Source organism: Pleurodeles waltl, chromosome 10 (assembly GCF_031143425.1).
Source record: "Pleurodeles waltl isolate 20211129_DDA chromosome 10, aPleWal1.hap1.20221129, whole genome shotgun sequence".
Taxonomy (NCBI): domain Eukaryota; kingdom Metazoa; phylum Chordata; class Amphibia; order Caudata; family Salamandridae; genus Pleurodeles; species Pleurodeles waltl.
Window position 1 is genome coordinate 23716896 of NC_090449.1, and position 18719 is coordinate 23735614.

Genomic DNA, 18719 nt, shown 5'->3' on the forward strand with positions numbered 1-18719 from the left:
GGGCCGTAGAAATGCAGTCCAGTGCCTTCTGTTCCCACAAGCCAAGTCCTGAGTCAACATGAAACATGTAAACCATCTCCTCGACTTCCCTCTATTACCTGTCAGTACCTACCCACATATGGTTGGCCACGCAGAGGGCGCCATACACAACCCACACCTTGGGCTTCAGCGCTAGTCATGGACCGGCTCTGCCTACGGCTCCTTCCTTGTCAAACACCAGACTCCTTGCTACTCCTTAGATACCGCCAACGTATGCCCCGGCGTGCGCCCTCAAGATGCAGAACTTGTCCCCTCTGAGGGTTCTGTCCTTCAGGTGGTGGTGGCAGTGCTTGCAAGAGAGGAGTGAAGTCCTCCAGGTGGTGGTGGCAGTGGTTGCCTGAGAGGAGTGAAGTCCTCCCCAGGTGGTAGGGGCAGTGCTTGCCTGAGAGGAGTGAAGTCCTCCCCAGGTGGTGGTGGCAGTTTTTGCCTGAGAGGAGTGAAGTCCTCCCCAGGTGGTGGTGACAGTGCTGGCCTGAGAGGAGTGAATTCCTCCCCAGGTGGTGGTGACAGTGCTTGCCTGAGAGGAGTGAATTCCTCCCCCAGGTGGTGGTGGCAGTGCTTGCCTGAGAGGAGTGAATTCCTCCCCAGGTGGTGGTGCCAGTGCTTGCCTGAGAGGAGTGAAGTCCTCCCCAGGTGGTGGTGGCAGTGCTTGCCTGAGAGGAGTGAAGTCCTCCCCAGGTGGTGGTGGCAGTGCATGCCTGAGAGGAGTGAAGTCCTCCCCAGGTGGTGGTGGCAGTGATTGCCTGAGATGAGTGGTGGTGGTGGCAGTGCATGCCTGAGAAGAGTGAAGTCCTCCCCGGGTGGTGGTGGTGGCAGTGCATGCCTGAGAGGAGTGAAGTCCTCCCCAGGTGGTGGTGGCAGTGATTGCCTGAGATGAGTGGTGGTGGTGGCAGTGCATGCCTGAGAAGAGTGAAGTCCTCCCCAGGTGGTGGTGGTGGCAGTGCATGCCTGAGAGGAGTGAAGTCCTCCCCAGGTGGTGGTGGTGGTGGCAGTGCATGCCTGAGAGGAGTGAAGTCCTCCCCAGGTGGTGGTGGCAGTGCATGCCTGAGAGGAGTGAAGTCCTCCCCAGGTGGTGGTGGTGGCAGTGCATGCCTGAGAGGAGTGAAGTCCTCCGCAGGTGGTGGTGGTGGCAGTGCATGCCTGAGAGGAGTGAAGTCCTCCAGGTGGTGGTGGCAGTGCATCCCTGAGAGGAGTGAAGTCCTCCCCAGGTGGTGGTGGCAGTGCTGGCCTGAGAGGAGTGAAGTCCTCCCCAGGTGGTGGTGGTGGCAGTGCATGCCTGAGAGGAGTGAAGTCCTCCCCAGGTGGTGGTGGCAGTGCATGCCTGAGAGGAGTGAAGTCCTCCCCAGGTGGTGGTGGTGGCAGTGCATGCCTGAGAGGAGTGAAGTCCTCCCCAGGTGGTGGTGGCAGTGCATGCCTGAGAGGAGTGAAGTCCTCCCCAGGTGGTGGTGGTGGCAGTGCATGCCTGAGAGGAGTGAAGTCCTCCCCAGGTGGTGGTGGTGGCAGTGCATGCCTGAGAGGAGTGAAGTCCTCCCCAGGTGGTGGTGGTGGCAGTGCATGCCTGAGAGGAGTGAAGTCCTCCCCAGGTGGTGGTGGCAGTGCATGCCTGAGAGGAGTGAAGTCCTCCCCAGGTGGTGGTGGTGGCAGTGCATGCCTGAGAGGAGTGAAGTCCTCCCCAGGTGGTGGTGGCAGTGCATGCCTGAGAGGAGTGAAGTCCTCCCCAGGTGGTGGTGGTGGCAGTGCATGCCTGAGAGGAGTGAAGTCCTCCCCAGGTGGTGGTGGTGGCGGCAGTGCATGCCTGAGAGGAGTGAAGTCCTCCCCAGGTGGTGGTGGCAGTGCATGCCTGAGAGGAGTGAAGTCCTCCCCAGGTGGTGGTGGTGGCAGTGCATGCCTGAGAGGAGTGAAGTCCTCCCCAGGTGGTGGTGGCGGCAGTGCATGCCTGAGAGGAGTGAAGTCCTCCCCAGGTGGTGGTGGTGGCGGCAGTGCATGCCTGAGAGGAGTGAGACCTCTCCTCTCATGAACAGGACTGCAGCAATGATGTCTTTCTTGGGCTGCAGCCCTCACACTAAGGTTGTCCTTAGTACACTCTCCTGAGCTGGTTCTGGTGGAGAGCTGGAGTGATTCTCCTCTCTAAACAGGGCATCAGTGGCGGCCTCCTCCAAGTTTAGTTCTTCCACATTTAGTAGAGGACAGGAGCAGTTTTGTCCTTAGTGGTGGGTGGGGGCGTGGGGGGGTTCCCTCAGTGACCTGTCTTCAGGCTCTCCTTCCATCCCACACTTGCCGCCGTCCCCTCATTGGCTGCAAAGTCTGTAGAGCCCTTTAAAGGTCATAGACTGGCAATTGAAGCTCGCCTTATTCCGCCTGCATGGAGCCTCATTAACCTTCTCTGTACCCCCACCCTCCCCGCAGATCCTGGTTGGAGGACTGGAGTACTCCCCGGGCACGCTGCACATCTACGCCGACAGCGCCCTGACGCTGCCCGCCATCATCGGCATTGGAGCCGGCGGCGGCCTGCTGCTCTTCGCCATCATCGCCGTGCTTATTGCCTACAAGCGCAAGACCAGGGATGCTGACCGCACGCTCAAGCGCCTGCAGATGCAGATGGACAACTTGGAGTCCCGTGTAGCCTTGGAGTGCAAAGAAGGTGAGCGGTGAGCTGGGGGCCTGGGGCGTAGTAACCGTGCGCAGCTCTGTGTGTGACGCTACATATTGGCACGTCATTGCGCTACAGTCCCAGGACCACCCAGGGGTCCTGTGATCTCATTGCTGTCAGTCTGTTCACCGATTACAGTTTTGCAGCTTGAAGTATTTTCTGGATTCACATGCTGTTCATTATTCCACTGTCTACTGGTTAGGACCGGAATTCTCCAATCTTTCTTTTCTCTTTTGTTGTTGGGCATCCACGACCCTCGGTGCCTGGATCATCCTCGTGTGCGTCATACACCCTTGCAGGAGCAATCAACTGTTTCATTCTCTCGTTCATACAGAACCTGGGAGAGGAGCTGATGCTCTGTTACTGCCCCTCCTTTGCCCCCCTCCCCAGGAGTGAGGCAAACCTCCCGAAGGTCAGATGTGGTCCGGTTCCGAGATGAGACCAGCAGAGATCTGGAGGAGTTGACTTGTGGCCTTCTATGTTATCTAGCACATTCATTCCCTGGGTGTGAGCTGGACAGGCTCCACAGTATGGGTGCTGCCATGTTCTTTGATTCTCTTTGGAGTAGAACTGGCTGGTGTCATTGTGTTTGGTTGCTGTCTCAAAGAAGAGCCGTGGAGAGCAGTATTCTGTCTCTTAAAGTGGGCTTTTCTGGTTCTGGGCCTCCAGTCACGAGGCCCACGTCGTGCCGATGTTGACACTTCCCCCTCAGCATGTAGACAGTAACTCTTTGGGAGTGTAATACACCTGATACCGGCTGGCAGGACTGGAGAGGCTGGGACAAGGTCAGCTGATGTTTGGACAGCTTCTAGGACACATCAATAAAGGGTTTGTCCCCTGTCGTATGATTAACGCTGGTTCTGCTGGGCACCTGGGCCGGGTGAAGCTGGAGAGAATCTACCGTGTGCCTCCTGCAGCCACACGCAAGGCTGGGCCCGTCACCCTAGGGAGCGCCACTCCTTGAAGACTTGAATTTCACAGCTCTGAAAACCACTGGAACATAAGAATATAAAATGAGGCTCCCAGCACCCCCCATTCCCCACAGCCGGCATATTGCAACGTGAAACTGTTCTAGATTATCCTAGTATGCGTGGTCCCACATTCTGGTGTATTCAGGACGCATCTTGGCTAAATGTCCTACTGACCAGAAGCCCTCACTTTCTCACACCCTAGAGGGCAAACCTCTGTTGTGCATAGCTCATAATGCATCTTCTTTGGGATAGAAAAAGTGAGGGGAGCTGTCTTCCGCCCCTAGAGACAATTCTATAATGTATGTTTGACATAAGTGCTTTACCAATAACCTCCGCAGTGGCCTCTTTGTGGGCTGACGTTCATAAAACCCCTAGAATTCAAGTCATGCTACTAGCATGGGTGGCCCTGGCGTTTAGCCCACATTAAGTAGTGGTTAGGACCCTAGGTCCTCGCTTCCAGTGCACCCTATGAAGTACTACAGCCCCCCAGCAGCATCCAGGGTGCATAGTGATAAGACACCCAGCAACAAACAAACATCTAAAAGAGGAAGGCAAGATCATGGAGAATTCCGGACCCAACCACTAGATGGCGGAATAATGCACAGCATTTGAATCCAGAAAAGAGTCACACTGCAAAATGATCAGTTATTCAACTTGTAATGCAGTGTGACCTAGGAAAAGTCAATCCACCATTTGCCAAACTGAAGCTCTCACTGTGGGAACAGAGCAGCCGTGTCACCTCCCGTCTGTGGTGTCGGTAGTACTGCGAGGTGTATTTGCAAGCTCACAGTTACCCTTCCCATCTTCTGATTTTAACGTGTGTGGTGTTGCTTAAAAGTACCCTCTTCAAGCCCTCTGTCAGGTGGTGGTGAGTGCTTATATCTGGAGGGTGCACAAAAGGGATGGATGGGGAGCGGCTTTCCCCATGGTGGGATGGCATTGTTTGGTGGGGCCTAGAGGCACACACAGCACTATTGAAGCAGTGTATAGGGAGAGTGAGGGGGGCTTGGACCTGTGCGGACCTGGTGAAAATGGCTGGAGTGGCATTGGTCAACACATGAGGGGCACCCAGAGCTCTATGGAGGCAGCTTGTAAGTGGAGTGACACTGTGTGTTGGGACACCAGAGGCACCCAGAGCTCTATGGAAGCAGCTTGTAAGTGGAGTGACACTGTGTGGTGGGACATGAGGAGCACACAGCTCTTGGGAAGCAGCTTGTAAGTGGAGTGACACTGTGTGGTGGGACATGAGGGGCACACAGAGCTCTCTGGAGGCAGCTTGTAAGGGGAGTGACACTGTGGTGGGACATGAGGAGCACACAGCTCTATGGAAGCAGCTTGTAAGTGGAGTGACACTGTGGTGGGACATGAGGGGCACACAGAGCTCTATGGAAGCAGCTTGTAAGTGGAGTGACACTGTGTGGTGGGACATGAGGGGCACACAGAGCTCTATGGAAGCAGCTTGTAAGTGGAGTGACACTGTGTGGTGGGACATGAGGGGCACACAGAGCTCTCTGGAGGCAGCCTGCAGGTGGGGTAACACTGTGTGGTGGGACATGAGGGGCACACACAGCTCTCTGGGGGCAGCCTGCAGGTGGAGTGACACTGTGTGGTGGGACATCAGAGGCACACAGAGCTCTATGGAAGCAGCTTGTAAGTAGAGTGACACTGTGTGGTGGGACATGAGGGGCACACAGCTCTATGGAAGCAGCTTGTAAGTAGAGTGACACTGTGTGGTGGGACATGAGGGGCACACAGCTCTATGGAAGCAGCTTGTAAGTGGAGTGACACTGGTGGGACATGAGGGGCACACAGAGCTCTCTGGAGGCAGCTTGTAAGTGGAGTGACACTGTGGTGGGACATGAGGGGCACACAGAGCTCTATGGAATCAGCTTGTAGGTGGAGTGACACTGTGTGGTGGGACATGAGGGGCACACAGAGCTCTATGGAAGCAGCTTGTAAGTGGAGTGACACTGTGTGGTGGGACATGAGGGGCACACAGAGCTCTCTGGAGGCAGCTTGTAAGTGGAGTGACACTGTGTGGTGGGACATGAGGGGCACACAGAGCTCTATGGAAGCAGGTTGTAGGTGGAGTGACACTGTGGTGGGACATGAGGGGCACACAGAGCTCTATGGAAGCAGCTTGTAAGTGGAGTGACACTGTGTGGTGGGACATGAGGGGCACACAGCTCTCTGGAGGCAGCTTGTAAGTGAAGTGACACTGGTGGGACATGAGGGGCACACAGCTCTATGGAAGCAGCTTGTAAGTGGAGTGACACTGTGTGGTGGGACATGAGGGGCACACAGAGCTCTCTGGAGGCAGCTTGTAAGTGGAGTGACATTGTGTGGTGGGACATGAGGGGCACACAGAGCTCTATGGAAGCAGCTTGTAAGTGGAGTGACACTGGTGGGACATGAGGGGCTCACAGAGCTCTATGGAGGCAGCTTGTAAGTGGAGTGACACTGTGTGGTGGGACATGAGGGGCACACAGAGCTCTATGGAAGCAGCTTGTAAGTGGAGTGACACTGGTGGGACCTGAGGGGTACACAGAGCTCTATGGAAGCAGCTTGTAAGTGGAGTGACACTAGTGGGACATGAGGGGCACACACAGCTCTCTGGAAGCAGCTTGTAGGTGGAGTGACACTGTGTGGTGGGACATGAGGGGCACACAGAGCTCTATGGAGGCAGCTTGTAAGCGGAGTGACACTGTGTGGTGGGACATGAGGGGCACACAGAGCTCTCTGGAGGCAGCTTGTAAGGGGAGTGACACTGTGTGGTGGGACATGAGCGGCACACAGCTCTATGGAAGCAGCTTGTAACTGGAGTGACACTGTGTGGTGGGACATGAGGGGCACACAGAGCTCTATGGAAGCAGCTTGTAAGTGGATTGACGCTGTGTGGTGGGACATGAGGGGCACAGCTCTGTGGAAGCAGCTTGTAAGTGTAGTGACACTGGTGGGACATGAGGAGCACACAGCTCTATGAAAGCAGCTTGTAAGTGGAGTGACACTGTGTGGTGGGACATGAGGGGCACACAGAGCTCTCTGGAGGCAGCTTGTAAGTGGAGTGACACTGTGTGGTGGGACATGAGGGGCACACAGAGCTCTATGGAAGCAGGTTGTAAGTGGAGAGACACTGTGTGGTGGGACATGAGGGGTACACAGAGCTCTATGGAAGCAGCTTGTAAGTGGAGTGACACTGTGTGGTGGGACATGAGGGGCACACAGAGCTCTATGGAAGCAGCTTGTAAGTGGAGTGACACTGTGTGGTGGGACATGAGGGGCACACAGAGCTCTCTGGAGGCAGCCTGCAGGTGGGGTGACACTGTGTGGTGGGACATGAGGGGCACACACAGCTCTCTGGGGGCAGCCTGCAGGTGGAGTGACACTGTGTGGTGGGACATCAGAGACACACAGAGCTCTATGGAAGCAGCTTGTAAGTAGAGTGACACTGTGTGGTGGGACATGAGGGGCACACAGCTCTATGGAAGCAGCTTGTAAGTAGAGTGACACTGTGTGGTGGGACATGAGGGGCACACAGCTCTATGGAAGCAGCTTGTAAGTGGAGTGACACTGGTGGGACACGAGGGGCACACAGAGCTCTCTGGAGGCAGCTTGTAAGGGGAGTGACACTGTGGTGGGACATGAGGGGCACACAGAGCTCTATGGAGGCAGCTTGTAAGCGGAGTGACACTGTGGTGGGACATGAGGGGCACACAGAGCTCTATGGAAGCAGCTTGTAGGTGGAGTGACACTGTGTGGTGGGACATGAGGGGCACAGAGAGCTCTATGGAAGCAGCTTGTAAGTGGAGTGACGCTGTGTGGTGGGACATGAGGGGCACACAGAGCTCTCTGGAGGCAGCTTGTAAGTGGAGTGACACTGTGTGGTGGGACATGAGGGGCACACAGAGCTCTCTGGGGGCAGCTTGTAAGTGGAGTGACACTGTGGTGGGACATGAGGGGCACACAGAGCTCTATGGAAGCAGCTTGTAAGTGGAGTGACACTGGTGGGACATGAGGGGCACACAGAGCTCTCTGGGGGCAGCTCGTAAGTGGAGTGACACTGTGTGGTGGGACATGAGGGGCACACAGAGCTCTATGGAAGCAGCTTGTAAGTGGAGTGACACTGGTGGGACATGAGGGGCACACAGAGCTCTCTGGAGGCAGCTTGTAAGTGGAGTGACACTGTGGTGGGACATGAGGGGCACACAGAGTGCAAAAAAAAGGGAGCACACTGCCTCACACTCCAGCAAAAAGTTGGCCCCAATGCATCTTGGTAAATGCAGTCAGATTCGTTTCACATTAACAAAAGTAATCAAAGTCTTTCACCTTAGTAGGTGCAGCAAGTGCTGTGTATCTCTGGACACGTGTTTCTGGGTTTTGCCCGTCATCAGCAGAGAGCAGCATATTTTGTGGGGTTGCTTGAAATGCCACCAAACGTCTTCTCAGGTTTATGTACCACTCTGGTGCGCAGGTGCCTCACCAAGGCTCGTCAGCCCGTTAGCTCAAGGGAGCCGTCATTCGACACAGTGCAAAAAAAAGGGAGCACACTGCCTCACACTCCAGCAAAAAGTTGGCCCCAATGCATCTTGGTAAATGCAGTCAGATTCGTTTCACATTAACAAAAGTAATCAAAGTCTTTCACCTTAGTAGGTGCAGCAAGTGCTGTGTATCTCTGGACACGTGTTTCTGGGTTTTGCCCGTCATCAGCAGAGAGCAGCATATTTTGTGGGGTTGCTTGAAATGCCACCAAACGTCTTCTCAGGTTTATGTACCACTCTGGTGCGCAGGTGCCTCACCAAGGCTCGTCAGCCCGTTAGCTCAAGGGAGCCGTCATTCGACACAGTGCAAAAAAAAGGGAGCACACTGCCTCACACTCCAGCAAAAAGTTGGCCCCAATGCATCTTGGTAAATGCAGTCAGATTCGTTTCACATTAACAAAAGTAATCAAAGTCTTTCACCTTAGTAGGTGCAGCAAGTGCTGTGTATCTCTGGACACGTGTTTCTGGGTTTTGCCCGTCATCAGCAGAGAGCAGCATATTTTGTGGGGTTGCTTGAAATGCCACCAAACGTCTTCTCAGGTTTATGTACCACTCTGGTGCGCAGGTGCCTCACCAAGGCTCGTCAGCCCGTTAGCTCAAGGGAGCCGTCATTCGACACAGTGCAAAAAAAAGGGAGCACACTGCCTCACACTCCAGCAAAAAGTTGGCCCCAATGCATCTTGGTAAATGCAGTCAGATTCGTTTCACATTAACAAAAGTAATCAAAGTCTTTCACCTTAGTAGGTGCAGCAAGTGCTGTGTATCTCTGGACACGTGTTTCTGGGTTTTGCCCGTCATCAGCAGAGAGCAGCATATTTTGTGGGGTTGCTTGAAATGCCACCAAACGTCTTCTCAGGTTTATGTACCACTCTGGTGCGCAGGTGCCTCACCAAGGCTCGTCAGCCCGTTAGCTCAAGGGAGCCGTCATTCGACACAGTGCAAAAAAAAGGGAGCACACTGCCTCACACTCCAGCAAAAAGTTGGCCCCAATGCATCTTGGTAAATGCAGTCAGATTCGTTTCACATTAACAAAAGTAATCAAAGTCTTTCACCTTAGTAGGTGCAGCAAGTGCTGTGTATCTCTGGACACGTGTTTCTGGGTTTTGCCCGTCATCAGCAGAGAGCAGCATATTTTGTGGGGTTGCTTGAAATGCCACCAAACGTCTTCTCAGGTTTATGTACCACTCTGGTGCGCAGGTGCCTCACCAAGGCTCGTCAGCCCGTTAGCTCAAGGGAGCCGTCATTCGACACAGTGCAAAAAAAAGGGAGCACACTGCCTCACACTCCAGCAAAAAGTTGGCCCCAATGCATCTTGGTAAATGCAGTCAGATTCGTTTCACATTAACAAAAGTAATCAAAGTCTTTCACCTTAGTAGGTGCAGCAAGTGCTGTGTATCTCTGGACACGTGTTTCTGGGTTTTGCCCGTCATCAGCAGAGAGCAGCATATTTTGTGGGGTTGCTTGAAATGCCACCAAACGTCTTCTCAGGTTTATGTACCACTCTGGTGCGCAGGTGCCTCACCAAGGCTCGTCAGCCCGTTAGCTCAAGGGAGCCGTCATTCGACACAGTGCAAAAAAAAGGGAGCACACTGCCTCACACTCCAGCAAAAAGTTGGCCCCAATGCATCTTGGTAAATGCAGTCAGATTCGTTTCACATTAACAAAAGTAATCAAAGTCTTTCACCTTAGTAGGTGCAGCAAGTGCTGTGTATCTCTGGACACGTGTTTCTGGGTTTTGCCCGTCATCAGCAGAGAGCAGCATATTTTGTGGGGTTGCTTGAAATGCCACCAAACGTCTTCTCAGGTTTATGTACCACTCTGGTGCGCAGGTGCCTCACCAAGGCTCGTCAGCCCGTTAGCTCAAGGGAGCCGTCATTCGACACAGTGCAAAAAAAAGGGAGCACACTGCCTCACACTCCAGCAAAAAGTTGGCCCCAATGCATCTTGGTAAATGCAGTCAGATTCGTTTCACATTAACAAAAGTAATCAAAGTCTTTCACCTTAGTAGGTGCAGCAAGTGCTGTGTATCTCTGGACACGTGTTTCTGGGTTTTGCCCGTCATCAGCAGAGAGCAGCATATTTTGTGGGGTTGCTTGAAATGCCACCAAACGTCTTCTCAGGTTTATGTACCACTCTGGTGCGCAGGTGCCTCACCAAGGCTCGTCAGCCCGTTAGCTCAAGGGAGCCGTCATTCGACACAGTGCAAAAAAAAGGGAGCACACTGCCTCACACTCCAGCAAAAAGTTGGCCCCAATGCATCTTGGTAAATGCAGTCAGATTCGTTTCACATTAACAAAAGTAATCAAAGTCTTTCACCTTAGTAGGTGCAGCAAGTGCTGTGTATCTCTGGACACGTGTTTCTGGGTTTTGCCCGTCATCAGCAGAGAGCAGCATATTTTGTGGGGTTGCTTGAAATGCCACCAAACGTCTTCTCAGGTTTATGTACCACTCTGGTGCGCAGGTGCCTCACCAAGGCTCGTCAGCCCGTTAGCTCAAGGGAGCCGTCATTCGACACAGTGCAAAAAAAAGGGAGCACACTGCCTCACACTCCAGCAAAAAGTTGGCCCCAATGCATCTTGGTAAATGCAGTCAGATTCGTTTCACATTAACAAAAGTAATCAAAGTCTTTCACCTTAGTAGGTGCAGCAAGTGCTGTGTATCTCTGGACACGTGTTTCTGGGTTTTGCCCGTCATCAGCAGAGAGCAGCATATTTTGTGGGGTTGCTTGAAATGCCACCAAACGTCTTCTCAGGTTTATGTACCACTCTGGTGCGCAGGTGCCTCACCAAGGCTCGTCAGCCCGTTAGCTCAAGGGAGCCGTCATTCGACACAGTGCAAAAAAAAGGGAGCACACTGCCTCACACTCCAGCAAAAAGTTGGCCCCAATGCATCTTGGTAAATGCAGTCAGATTCGTTTCACATTAACAAAAGTAATCAAAGTCTTTCACCTTAGTAGGTGCAGCAAGTGCTGTGTATCTCTGGACACGTGTTTCTGGGTTTTGCCCGTCATCAGCAGAGAGCAGCATATTTTGTGGGGTTGCTTGAAATGCCACCAAACGTCTTCTCAGGTTTATGTACCACTCTGGTGCGCAGGTGCCTCACCAAGGCTCGTCAGCCCGTTAGCTCAAGGGAGCCGTCATTCGACACAGTGCAAAAAAAAGGGAGCACACTGCCTCACACTCCAGCAAAAAGTTGGCCCCAATGCATCTTGGTAAATGCAGTCAGATTCGTTTCACATTAACAAAAGTAATCAAAGTCTTTCACCTTAGTAGGTGCAGCAAGTGCTGTGTATCTCTGGACACGTGTTTCTGGGTTTTGCCCGTCATCAGCAGAGAGCAGCATATTTTGTGGGGTTGCTTGAAATGCCACCAAACGTCTTCTCAGGTTTATGTACCACTCTGGTGCGCAGGTGCCTCACCAAGGCTCGTCAGCCCGTTAGCTCAAGGGAGCCGTCATTCGACACAGTGCAAAAAAAAGGGAGCACACTGCCTCACACTCCAGCAAAAAGTTGGCCCCAATGCATCTTGGTAAATGCAGTCAGATTCGTTTCACATTAACAAAAGTAATCAAAGTCTTTCACCTTAGTAGGTGCAGCAAGTGCTGTGTATCTCTGGACACGTGTTTCTGGGTTTTGCCCGTCATCAGCAGAGAGCAGCATATTTTGTGGGGTTGCTTGAAATGCCACCAAACGTCTTCTCAGGTTTATGTACCACTCTGGTGCGCAGGTGCCTCACCAAGGCTCGTCAGCCCGTTAGCTCAAGGGAGCCGTCATTCGACACAGTGCAAAAAAAAGGGAGCACACTGCCTCACACTCCAGCAAAAAGTTGGCCCCAATGCATCTTGGTAAATGCAGTCAGATTCGTTTCACATTAACAAAAGTAATCAAAGTCTTTCACCTTAGTAGGTGCAGCAAGTGCTGTGTATCTCTGGACACGTGTTTCTGGGTTTTGCCCGTCATCAGCAGAGAGCAGCATATTTTGTGGGGTTGCTTGAAATGCCACCAAACGTCTTCTCAGGTTTATGTACCACTCTGGTGCGCAGGTGCCTCACCAAGGCTCGTCAGCCCGTTAGCTCAAGGGAGCCGTCATTCGACACAGTGCAAAAAAAAGGGAGCACACTGCCTCACACTCCAGCAAAAAGTTGGCCCCAATGCATCTTGGTAAATGCAGTCAGATTCGTTTCACATTAACAAAAGTAATCAAAGTCTTTCACCTTAGTAGGTGCAGCAAGTGCTGTGTATCTCTGGACACGTGTTTCTGGGTTTTGCCCGTCATCAGCAGAGAGCAGCATATTTTGTGGGGTTGCTTGAAATGCCACCAAACGTCTTCTCAGGTTTATGTACCACTCTGGTGCGCAGGTGCCTCACCAAGGCTCGTCAGCCCGTTAGCTCAAGGGAGCCGTCATTCGACACAGTGCAAAAAAAAGGGAGCACACTGCCTCACACTCCAGCAAAAAGTTGGCCCCAATGCATCTTGGTAAATGCAGTCAGATTCGTTTCACATTAACAAAAGTAATCAAAGTCTTTCACCTTAGTAGGTGCAGCAAGTGCTGTGTATCTCTGGACACGTGTTTCTGGGTTTTGCCCGTCATCAGCAGAGAGCAGCATATTTTGTGGGGTTGCTTGAAATGCCACCAAACGTCTTCTCAGGTTTATGTACCACTCTGGTGCGCAGGTGCCTCACCAAGGCTCGTCAGCCCGTTAGCTCAAGGGAGCCGTCATTCGACACAGTGCAAAAAAAAGGGAGCACACTGCCTCACACTCCAGCAAAAAGTTGGCCCCAATGCATCTTGGTAAATGCAGTCAGATTCGTTTCACATTAACAAAAGTAATCAAAGTCTTTCACCTTAGTAGGTGCAGCAAGTGCTGTGTATCTCTGGACACGTGTTTCTGGGTTTTGCCCGTCATCAGCAGAGAGCAGCATATTTTGTGGGGTTGCTTGAAATGCCACCAAACGTCTTCTCAGGTTTATGTACCACTCTGGTGCGCAGGTGCCTCACCAAGGCTCGTCAGCCCGTTAGCTCAAGGGAGCCGTCATTCGACACAGTGCAAAAAAAAGGGAGCACACTGCCTCACACTCCAGCAAAAAGTTGGCCCCAATGCATCTTGGTAAATGCAGTCAGATTCGTTTCACATTAACAAAAGTAATCAAAGTCTTTCACCTTAGTAGGTGCAGCAAGTGCTGTGTATCTCTGGACACGTGTTTCTGGGTTTTGCCCGTCATCAGCAGAGAGCAGCATATTTTGTGGGGTTGCTTGAAATGCCACCAAACGTCTTCTCAGGTTTATGTACCACTCTGGTGCGCAGGTGCCTCACCAAGGCTCGTCAGCCCGTTAGCTCAAGGGAGCCGTCATTCGACACAGTGCAAAAAAAAGGGAGCACACTGCCTCACACTCCAGCAAAAAGTTGGCCCCAATGCATCTTGGTAAATGCAGTCAGATTCGTTTCACATTAACAAAAGTAATCAAAGTCTTTCACCTTAGTAGGTGCAGCAAGTGCTGTGTATCTCTGGACACGTGTTTCTGGGTTTTGCCCGTCATCAGCAGAGAGCAGCATATTTTGTGGGGTTGCTTGAAATGCCACCAAACGTCTTCTCAGGTTTATGTACCACTCTGGTGCGCAGGTGCCTCACCAAGGCTCGTCAGCCCGTTAGCTCAAGGGAGCCGTCATTCGACACAGTGCAAAAAAAAGGGAGCACACTGCCTCACACTCCAGCAAAAAGTTGGCCCCAATGCATCTTGGTAAATGCAGTCAGATTCGTTTCACATTAACAAAAGTAATCAAAGTCTTTCACCTTAGTAGGTGCAGCAAGTGCTGTGTATCTCTGGACACGTGTTTCTGGGTTTTGCCCGTCATCAGCAGAGAGCAGCATATTTTGTGGGGTTGCTTGAAATGCCACCAAACGTCTTCTCAGGTTTATGTACCACTCTGGTGCGCAGGTGCCTCACCAAGGCTCGTCAGCCCGTTAGCTCAAGGGAGCCGTCATTCGACACAGTGCAAAAAAAAGGGAGCACACTGCCTCACACTCCAGCAAAAAGTTGGCCCCAATGCATCTTGGTAAATGCAGTCAGATTCGTTTCACATTAACAAAAGTAATCAAAGTCTTTCACCTTAGTAGGTGCAGCAAGTGCTGTGTATCTCTGGACACGTGTTTCTGGGTTTTGCCCGTCATCAGCAGAGAGCAGCATATTTTGTGGGGTTGCTTGAAATGCCACCAAACGTCTTCTCAGGTTTATGTACCACTCTGGTGCGCAGGTGCCTCACCAAGGCTCGTCAGCCCGTTAGCTCAAGGGAGCCGTCATTCGACACAGTGCAAAAAAAAGGGAGCACACTGCCTCACACTCCAGCAAAAAGTTGGCCCCAATGCATCTTGGTAAATGCAGTCAGATTCGTTTCACATTAACAAAAGTAATCAAAGTCTTTCACCTTAGTAGGTGCAGCAAGTGCTGTGTATCTCTGGACACGTGTTTCTGGGTTTTGCCCGTCATCAGCAGAGAGCAGCATATTTTGTGGGGTTGCTTGAAATGCCACCAAACGTCTTCTCAGGTTTATGTACCACTCTGGTGCGCAGGTGCCTCACCAAGGCTCGTCAGCCCGTTAGCTCAAGGGAGCCGTCATTCGACACAGTGCAAAAAAAAGGGGAGCACACTGCCTCACACTCCAGCAAAAAGTTGGCCCCAATGCATCTTGGTAAATGCAGTCAGATTCGTTTCACATTAACAAAAGTAATCAAAGTCTTTCACCTTAGTAGGTGCAGCAAGTGCTGTGTATCTCTGGACACGTGTTTCTGGGTTTTGCCCGTCATCAGCAGAGAGCAGCATATTTTGTGGGGTTGCTTGAAATGCCACCAAACGTCTTCTCAGGTTTATGTACCACTCTGGTGCGCAGGTGCCTCACCAAGGCTCGTCAGCCCGTTAGCTCAAGGGAGCCGTCATTCGACACAGTGCAAAAAAAAGGGGGAGCACACTGCCTCACACTCCAGCAAAAAGTTGGCCCCAATGCATCTTGGTAAATGCAGTCAGATTCGTTTCACATTAACAAAAGTAATCAAAGTCTTTCACCTTAGTAGGTGCAGCAAGTGCTGTGTATCTCTGGACACGTGTTTCTGGGTTTTGCCCGTCATCAGCAGAGAGCAGCATATTTTGTGGGGTTGCTTGAAATGCCACCAAACGTCTTCTCAGGTTTATGTACCACTCTGGTGCGCAGGTGCCTCACCAAGGCTCGTCAGCCCGTTAGCTCAAGGGAGCCGTCATTCGACACAGTGCAAAAAAAAGGGAGCACACTGCCTCACACTCCAGCAAAAAGTTGGCCCCAATGCATCTTGGTAAATGCAGTCAGATTCGTTTCACATTAACAAAAGTAATCAAAGTCTTTCACCTTAGTAGGTGCAGCAAGTGCTGTGTATCTCTGGACACGTGTTTCTGGGTTTTGCCCGTCATCAGCAGAGAGCAGCATATTTTGTGGGGTTGCTTGAAATGCCACCAAACGTCTTCTCAGGTTTATGTACCACTCTGGTGCGCAGGTGCCTCACCAAGGCTCGTCAGCCCGTTAGCTCAAGGGAGCCGTCATTCGACACAGTGCAAAAAAAAGGGAGCACACTGCCTCACACTCCAGCAAAAAGTTGGCCCCAATGCATCTTGGTAAATGCAGTCAGATTCGTTTCACATTAACAAAAGTAATCAAAGTCTTTCACCTTAGTAGGTGCAGCAAGTGCTGTGTATCTCTGGACACGTGTTTCTGGGTTTTGCCCGTCATCAGCAGAGAGCAGCATATTTTGTGGGGTTGCTTGAAATGCCACCAAACGTCTTCTCAGGTTTATGTACCACTCTGGTGCGCAGGTGCCTCACCAAGGCTCGTCAGCCCGTTAGCTCAAGGGAGCCGTCATTCGACACAGTGCAAAAAAAAGGGAGCACACTGCCTCACACTCCAGCAAAAAGTTGGCCCCAATGCATCTTGGTAAATGCAGTCAGATTCGTTTCACATTAACAAAAGTAATCAAAGTCTTTCACCTTAGTAGGTGCAGCAAGTGCTGTGTATCTCTGGACACGTGTTTCTGGGTTTTGCCCGTCATCAGCAGAGAGCAGCATATTTTGTGGGGTTGCTTGAAATGCCACCAAACGTCTTCTCAGGTTTATGTACCACTCTGGTGCGCAGGTGCCTCACCAAGGCTCGTCAGCCCGTTAGCTCAAGGGAGCCGTCATTCGACACAGTGCAAAAAAAAGGGAGCACACTGCCTCACACTCCAGCAAAAAGTTGGCCCCAATGCATCTTGGTAAATGCAGTCAGATTCGTTTCACATTAACAAAAGTAATCAAAGTCTTTCACCTTAGTAGGTGCAGCAAGTGCTGTGTATCTCTGGACACGTGTTTCTGGGTTTTGCCCGTCATCAGCAGAGAGCAGCATATTTTGTGGGGTTGCTTGAAATGCCACCAAACGTCTTCTCAGGTTTATGTACCACTCTGGTGCGCAGGTGCCTCACCAAGGCTCGTCAGCCCGTTAGCTCAAGGGAGCCGTCATTCGACACAGTGCAAAAAAAAGGGAGCACACTGCCTCACACTCCAGCAAAAAGTTGGCCCCAATGCATCTTGGTAAATGCAGTCAGATTCGTTTCACATTAACAAAAGTAATCAAAGTCTTTCACCTTAGTAGGTGCAGCAAGTGCTGTGTATCTCTGGACACGTGTTTCTGGGTTTTGCCCGTCATCAGCAGAGAGCAGCATATTTTGTGGGGTTGCTTGAAATGCCACCAAACGTCTTCTCAGGTTTATGTACCACTCTGGTGCGCAGGTGCCTCACCAAGGCTCGTCAGCCCGTTAGCTCAAGGGAGCCGTCATTCGACACAGTGCAAAAAAAAGGGAGCACACTGCCTCACACTCCAGCAAAAAGTTGGCCCCAATGCATCTTGGTAAATGCAGTCAGATTCGTTTCACATTAACAAAAGTAATCAAAGTCTTTCACCTTAGTAGGTGCAGCAAGTGCTGTGTATCTCTGGACACGTGTTTCTGGGTTTTGCCCGTCATCAGCAGAGAGCAGCATATTTTGTGGGGTTGCTTGAAATGCCACCAAACGTCTTCTCAGGTTTATGTACCACTCTGGTGCGCAGGTGCCTCACCAAGGCTCGTCAGCCCGTTAGCTCAAGGGAGCCGTCATTCGACACAGTGCAAAAAAAAGGGAGCACACTGCCTCACACTCCAGCAAAAAGTTGGCCCCAATGCATCTTGGTAAATGCAGTCAGATTCGTTTCACATTAACAAAAGTAATCAAAGTCTTTCACCTTAGTAGGTGCAGCAAGTGCTGTGTATCTCTGGACACGTGTTTCTGGGTTTTGCCCGTCATCAGCAGAGAGCAGCATATTTTGTGGGGTTGCTTGAAATGCCACCAAACGTCTTCTCAGGTTTATGTACCACTCTGGTGCGCAGGTGCCTCACCAAGGCTCGTCAGCCCGTTAGCTCAAGGGAGCCGTCATTCGACACAGTGCAAAAAAAAGGGAGCACACTGCCTCACACTCCAGCAAAAAGTTGGCCCCAATGCATCTTGGTAAATGCAGTCAGATTCGTTTCACATTAACAAAAGTAATCAAAGTCTTTCACCTTAGTAGGTGCAGCAAGTGCTGTGTATCTCTGGACACGTGTTTCTGGGTTTTGCCCGTCATCAGCAGAGAGCAGCATATTTTGTGGGGTTGCTTGAAATGCCACCAAACGTCTTCTCAGGTTTATGTACCACTCTGGTGCGCAGGTGCCTCACCAAGGCTCGTCAGCCCGTTAGCTCAAGGGAGCCGTCATTCGACACAGTGCAAAAAAAAGGGAGCACACTGCCTCACACTCCAGCAAAAAGTTGGCCCCAATGCATCTTGGTAAATGCAGTCAGATTCGTTTCACATTAACAAAAGTAATCAAAGTCTTTCACCTTAGTAGGTGCAGCAAGTGCTGTGTATCTCTGGACACGTGTTTCTGGGTTTTGCCCGTCATCAGCAGAGAGCAGCATATTTTGTGGGGTTGCTTGAAATGCCACCAAACGTCTTCTCAGGTTTATGTACCACTCTGGTGCGCAGGTGCCTCACCAAGGCTCGTCAGCCCGTTAGCTCAAGGGAGCCGTCATTCGACACAGTGCAAAAAAAAGGGAGCACACTGCCTCACACTCCAGCAAAAAGTTGGCCCCAATGCATCTTGGTAAATGCAGTCAGATTCGTTTCACATTAACAAAAGTAATCAAAGTCTTTCACCTTAGTAGGTGCAGCAAGTGCTGTGTATCTCTGGACACGTGTTTCTGGGTTTTGCCCGTCATCAGCAGAGAGCAGCATATTTTGTGGGGTTGCTTGAAATGCCACCAAACGTCTTCTCAGGTTTATGTACCACTCTGGTGCGCAGGTGCCTCACCAAGGCTCGTCAGCCCGTTAGCTCAAGGGAGCCGTCATTCGACACAGTGCAAAAAAAAGGGAGCACACTGCCTCACACTCCAGCAAAAAGTTGGCCCCAATGCATCTTGGTAAATGCAGTCAGATTCGTTTCACATTAACAAAAGTAA

At 51.5% G+C, this 18719-nt stretch overlaps 1 protein-coding gene across 1 annotated transcript in view; it reads left to right on the forward strand.

Annotated features, from left to right (window-relative positions):
- Positions 1 to 18719, forward strand: part of PLXNA3 (plexin A3) — a 460104-nt gene that overhangs the window by 374991 nt on the left and 66394 nt on the right. Inside the window, exon 20 of the mRNA XM_069209502.1 lies at positions 2446 to 2680. Coding sequence (XP_069065603.1) covers positions 2446 to 2680 — 235 coding nt within the window. The remainder of the gene's footprint in view (positions 1 to 2445; positions 2681 to 18719) is intronic.